Source organism: Sardina pilchardus, chromosome 11, assembly GCF_963854185.1.
Source record: "Sardina pilchardus chromosome 11, fSarPil1.1, whole genome shotgun sequence".
In the NCBI taxonomy this organism is placed as follows: Eukaryota; Metazoa; Chordata; class Actinopteri; order Clupeiformes; family Clupeidae; genus Sardina; species Sardina pilchardus.
In genome coordinates, this window is record NC_085004.1 from 12,152,455 (window position 1) to 12,159,353 (window position 6,899).

General features: G+C 46.9%; 1 protein-coding gene across 1 annotated transcript in view; it reads right to left on the reverse strand.

The window, feature by feature from the left end:
• Positions 1-783: 783 nt before the first annotated feature.
• smad3a (SMAD family member 3a) overlaps positions 784-6,899 on the reverse strand; it is a 25,477-nt gene continuing 19,361 nt past the window's right edge. Inside the window, exon 9 of the mRNA XM_062548984.1 lies at positions 784-4,468. Coding sequence (XP_062404968.1) covers positions 4,345-4,468 — 124 coding nt within the window. The 3' untranslated portion in view covers positions 784-4,344. The remainder of the gene's footprint in view (positions 4,469-6,899) is intronic.

Sequence of the window (6,899 nt, forward strand, 5' to 3'; positions counted from 1 at the left end):
TGTGTCCTCCTGAGGATAACATGCACAAGACAAGTCAATCTGGACATTCCTAGAGGGAAATCACCTTCACTAATGTTAAGGCGGCTCTAAGTGTAACAATATGCCATTGTCACCACCATACTTATCTGGTGGCTTGACATGAAAGCATCTCTTCCAGACATTTCAGATGTTAGTGAGTTCAGAACACATCCTGGACACAGATGCTTCGCCTGTAGGCAACACGCTTTCCTTACACGATGACAGCTCACAGGCCCTCCTCGCCCCGCAGGCTGTAGCAACAATGGCAGCCTTCATATCGGGGCAAAGGCAGTGGCTGTGAACACGCCGGTCGGTCGGCTCGGGTTACCCCGTAACCTAGCAGTGGAGTAAACACTAACAGTAAGCGGAGCGACTCCTCGCCGGTTTCAGCCTAGTAATTACTATACTGTCTGTCAGCTAGTGAAAGGGAAGACGAGCAGATTGCTGATCACAATCGCAAGTGTGACAGCAGGTAGCTGCTTGCACGAGCGGGAATCGGCCGGCTTTGAGAGAGCGTGCTCAGAGCACGACTGCTTGGAAGACTGCGTTGTGTGAACAGAGCTGAAACTCAGCAGTTTCCTGTTTCAGCTGCAGTGCCTGCGAGAGCTAACTTTCGTCAGGGGCCTGGCAGCTCTGTGAAAGGGGAGGGCTAGGCCTACTGAACAACAGACTTCATATTTACATCATTTCATCTTCTGGAGCCTATTAAGACACTTACATAGTATTTTGTTGTGGAATGGCTCCAAGAAAAGAACTTAACAATCCTTTGAGATACACATTTTTTTTATTAAACAAGTAAGAGCCAAAACACAATTCATTGAATCAGTTTAACTACAATTGTGGAAGCAATAATAAATGATATATCTTTTTACAAACACCTAACAAACTCCAAGCACAACTTGTACAAAACTAAGTACATAAGAAAACCTGAAACAAATATCAGCCAATCCATAATTGACTTAACAAAATCGTTTACAAAAATGTAATAAAGTTTTCAATATTCAGCTTTTAAGTGAATCCACTGATTCGACAAAAACATCAGTTTATGTCACTTCAGATATAACACAATTTCTATATATAGATTATATACTGTATATAATGTGTGTTTGGGGGGAAACTACAGATTCAAGTTCTCCACGTGAGTCACAGACATACTTTGTTCATTTTCAGAAACCGATCATTCTCCAACTTAAATATGGTGGACCATGCGTGCCATCGGAAGTGCGAGGAACACCAAGTGTACCACTGTAAGTGCTCTGTGTGTGTGTGTGTGTGTGTGTGTGTGTGTGTGTGTGTGTGTGTGTGTGTCCATGCACCGCTGACTAATGAGCCCCGCCATTGTGTCTGTGCCAGCGTCGGAGACGGCACTGCCCTTGGCCCACACAGGCCAGGCGGACCGCGGGGCGGGTGAAGTGGACCTTGTGTGCCATCCTCGACAAACCCAAATATCGGGTTTACCCCGCCGTGTTTACCGAAGGTTTAAAAAAAGGAGGGGAAGTTCACAGCACTGGTTTCTCGGATCCCTCTGAAGTGTTTGAGGGGCTTTTTTTCTCCCCGTCCTTCCTCCAAAGAAATACAAAGACAGACTCAGAGGAGAGCGCGACTGCTCCTCAAAAGAATTTAAAAAAGGAAACCACCGACTGAACACAAAACTGGTCTCGGTTTAAATATGTACACAGCCTACTATGACAAGCATTCCCTTTTATTTCAGACACATCTAACCAAACTCTCCCCCTCTGTTACAATAAACGTACAGAAAAAAAACATTGAGAAACATAGAGAAATCCCTTATCCCCAAAGCTGTCAGCTCTTGGCTTATCTGTGCTCCCCTGTACGGGCATGGGGCGATCAATAATGCAGTACGTTGCTATAAAACATTCCCACTCCTACAAAAATATTTGGTAGCAAAATAGACTCTAGATTAAAAAAAAGTGAAAAAATCTCAGAAAATAAGCATGCATTACTGTTTCTGTATATGTATGTATGTACAGAGCACGTCTAGTTTGAATCGAGACGAGATTAAAAACCCACGATGGCCCTGAGAGGAAACGATGTTTTGACAACAGAACTCTGAACAAGGGCTAAACTTGGTTCACGGCATACTCACTACACATAAACGGCAGCTGCTGAGATTGCAGGACTTTGCATGGAGAGGCACAAGACTGCCTTTCTCTGGTGCGCGCAATTTCCTTCTAACAGAACAGGCAGTGAGCAAACTGTGGCAGACAGTGTGATCTGGAGTTTCTCTGCAAGTCTAATGAGGACATTTTGCAAAATGTAGGAAGTATTAGTGCTAAAAAGGAGATTGAGGCAAAGCAAGCACTTCCGTCTATCACTTATCAATGAAGTAAGCAACATCTTCTCTCCCTCGTAAAACACTGAGCAACACTCCCCTCCCCACATGTGTACTGTACTGGCATAAGGGGGAGGTGTGTGTACAGTATGTGTACATGACATACTCAGAGCAAAGGCTGCTCACATGCAGTTTTGATGCTATAAATATATAGAAGGAATATATAAATATGTACACTATGTCATCTATACTAGGCAGATCCTTTGCTAATCCACCTCCTGTGAAGCTGATCATAGGACTGAAGAGAGGCAATACTTAGTGGCTCGACTGCTAATGATTTTGTAGATATAAAAAGTTCAATCTGAGAGCAATGTCGGAAACTTCTTCGGACAAGATCTTTCAATGTACTGATGTCAAATCACTTTGGGCAACTAAACATCTCCATTAAGACACAATGCAAGCAATACAACGGCAGTCAAACGGAGTCTCAACCACCACAGAATGGGCAAGATCTGAACAACAAACGCAAGCAAACACCAGATGGACAGCATCGTGGTCAGATCACAGAGAGCAGACGCTGTCCCGTTTGATATGAGTGGACACAAGCTTGGCACATCTCTCCCCCTCAGAAAAAAACAAACTGTCAAAAAGCGGCAGTTATGAGTCAGACCCGGAGACACGTCCCATGGCCCGAGCATCACACGTGACAGAAACCCTGACAGACGGCGCCACACCTGTTCCTGCACTTCAGAGAGCTTTCACTTCTGATTCGGCGTCTCAACACAGGCTCCCCTTCCAACAGTCAGAGAGTGACACTAGCACTGCATGCAGAGAAGAGGCGTGACGCTTGGCCTACTGTGTGGTGCTAGACTGTGGCTACCTAAACATGGGGAAGGACAACATGCCTTGCAGGTTATAGACACAAAGACATGACCACACACACACACACACACACACACACACACACACACACACACACACACACAGACACACACAGACACACACACACACACACACACACACACACACACACACATAAACACACACACACACACACACACACACACACACACACACACACACACACACACACACACACACACACACACACACCACAGAATACACAATTATGTAGGAAAAGGAAATTGATGCATCTATTTTTCTATACTGCTTAGGAGAGTAGAGTAAAATGTCTTTACAAGACACTCAAGACTTAAAAAGAAATTAATTCACAACACTGGGGCAATTGAAATCACAACAAATTATACAAAAAATAATTTATGAAACGTAGTACTGTACAAAAAAACTGTTTCAACACTCTTAAAATCCTCACTAACTAGCACCACTACTACACCAAATTATGTATGCGCAGCTAAAAAAAATCATCTTACTTTTTTGAAAACCTTATTGCTTGTATAAACAAATCACGTAGTTCACATGTGTATACGCATTTTGGCACCACCTGCCAAAACAATTCATCGTATTTAAAAACGGACAATGTCTGGAAAAACAACACAAATAAAAAAACATTATTTGCGATATGCTTCCCGGTTGCACATCGAACACGTCAGAATACAAGTGCTCCTGAGACTGGCTCAGGAAGGAGTGTGTGGGGGGGGGGGGGGGGGGGGGGGTGAAGGGGGTGGGAGGTTGCTCTCTCCAACAGCCTCTTCCAGTCGCGTTCTTGGTTTGACAGTTTAGTTTTGGTCTGTATGTTTCCTGTCAGTCTGAAGAGTGTGTGCGCACAAGTGGATGTGCATGTGTGGGAGATAGTGGGTGTGTTATTTACGCGAGTGCTTGTAAACAGACTGTATTTATATGTGAGTGTTTGGTGTTTGTGGTGTGTGTGTGCCTGTGTGCCTGTGAGTATCTGTGGTGTATGTGTGTGTGTGTGTGTGTGTTTGGGCGTGTGTGAGTTTATGACGTGCGCCTGTGCTTGTTGTTGTCTGTATGAGTATCTGTGTGTGTGTGTGAGTGTGTGTATCTGTGGTGTGTGTGTGTGTGTGTGTGTGTGTGTGTGTGTGTGTGTTGTCTTATGAGACACTGGAGCAGCGTATGCTGGGGGAGCCCATCTGAGTGAGCACTTTGTCCAGCCACTGCAGCGGCCCGTTGAGGTGCAGCTCGATCCAACAGGGGGTGCTGGTCACCGTCTGACGCCTGCAACATAGGACAGGAGGAGAGTCCAGTTCATACCACAGGCCAGAGAACCGGAATGTTGGAAAATGAACATTCTTAAGAATACCTGGGTTCTAGAGTTTATCCAAAGCAACTTACAGCATACTGTAACTGTCAGAGGCCAATAGATTAACATTTACGTTAAGCATTTTAGCATTTAAGCTATTACTGTAGCATTTAAGAATTTTTAACGTTTAAGCTGCATAGAACAACATTACAATGCAGAGGAGACTATAAATAGGAATTACCACTGCATCTGTGAATACTAGTACTGCCGTAATTTCCCTACTTTTAGCCGCGGCTTATACATTGACTTTGAAAAATGTCTTCAGCTATGAGGATGATACACGAGGACAGTTAATAATGGTATTGATATGGTTTTGTTTCTTTTAACTTGCTTAAAGCACTGTTCTGCAGCTTATACCCAATGCAGCTAATACACAGGAATGTACTGTAGAGGATAGGGGTGCCTATAGATGAAGTACTAGTCAAAGTGTTCAGATGAGAAGTGGTACAAGAGGAAGTAGAGGAGAGAAGAGAAGGAAGTGGAGAGGAAGGAGGTAGAGGAAGGAAGTGCATGGTAAGTGTGTATCAGGTGTGTGACGTGAAACATGTGAAACACGTGTGTATCAGGTGTGTGACGTGAAACATGTGAAACACGTGAAACACAAGCGCCAAAGCTGATCGAGGCTGAACCAGGCTCAAGAGCACACGCATGGGGAGCTGAACAAGCACCACTTCCAGAGAAGGCCCTGGTCCACTCGCCTTCCTCCCCACTGCTGAGACCGAGCCCTGGCCTTGCACCAGAGAAGGGCACACAGAGCCAATGCACTGCAGCCAAAAATGTGCACAAATGCTTAAGAGTCCGTATGAGTGCTCTGCAGAGAATTCCAGGAATTCTCTGTGTGTGTGTGTGTGTGTGTGTGTGTGTGTGTGTGGGTGGGTGTCACCTACTCCTCCCACTGCTCTCCACTAAGGAGACTCCTTAGTCTGGGGGCACAGGGCTCTAGGGGACACAGAACTGCCTGGAGCTGACCCCTATCCCTCTCACACACACTCACACACACACACACACACACACAGAGACACACACACACACACACACACACACACACACACACACACACACACACACACAGACACACACACACACACACACACACACACACACACACACACACACACACACACACACACACACACATGTCCCTCATAGGGACGGAGGCTGGTGCCAAACAGAGTCTCCTGCATTCCTTCCTGCTTACGCAACACTCGGCAGCCGCCCCACTCTCCAGCCGAGTCACGTCTCAGGGAGCACTTTCCTCTCCTCTCCTCTTCCTCTCTCTCTCCTCCTCTCTCTTTCTTCACGTCGCTTCCTTCACTTTCTCATCTCTTTCATCTCCTACTCCTTCTTCTCCTCTCCTTCCTCTTTTGTCTCCTCTCTCTCCTCTCTTGTCTTTCCTCTCATCACTCTCCTTTGTCTCTCCTCTCCTCTCTCTCCTCTCTTGTCTTTCCTCTCATCTCTCTCTTCTCTCTCTCTCTCTCTCTCTCCTCTCTCTCTTCTGTCCCTCCTCCCATCCCCTTCTCTCGTCCAGCCCCACACGGTCAGCCAGCGCTCCTTACAGTCCCTTGAGTGTTCCACTCGAGAGGAACCTCCCCCTTGAGCAGCGGGCCCCAGTTGGCCTGGAGTGACCGCTCTTAACGGCCTCTCCTCTGCGCCGTTGCGAAACCCACTTGAGCGGCGCTTAGCGGAGGCGGCCTGGCCAGAGGGCCACCTGCCTCCCCCTCGTCCAGCGGCCAACGGGCCGGCAGTAAATCCAGACCCCAAGCCTGTCTCTCCCCACTGATTACATCTCCATGCACGGACACACAGACTAGCTACAGTCACACAGGAGGAGGGGGGGGGGGGAAGGAGTGGGAGAGAGAAGGAATGGAAGAGACAGAGAGAAGGAATGGAAGAGACAGAGAAGGAGAGGAAGATAGAAGGAATGGGAGAGAAGGAGAAGGAGAGGGAGAGAGAGAGAGACAGAAAAGAATGAGGGAGGGATAGCATTTAAAAAATTAAGAGAAGAGGAGAGACAGAGTATGACAGGGACAGATATGGAGAGAGAAGGAGAGAAGTCGAGGACAGAGATGGAGAGAGGGACAGAGAGGAGAGAAAGGACAGAGATGGAGAGAGGGACAGAGAGAAGGAGAGGAAGGACAGAGATGGAGAGAGGGACAGAGAGAAGGAGAGGACAGAGTGTGTGGGAATAAGTGAGTGAGAGTGTAAGTGAGCGAATGGGCGGTCTTGACGGACAAAGTGAACGGCGACCACATGAAAGCGCAGAATACGAGCAGCAGGGAAATGAGACACTCTCCAAAAAGAGTCAAAAGTCATCATGCGTCCAACCGCAGCGGCCCCGGCATGTGG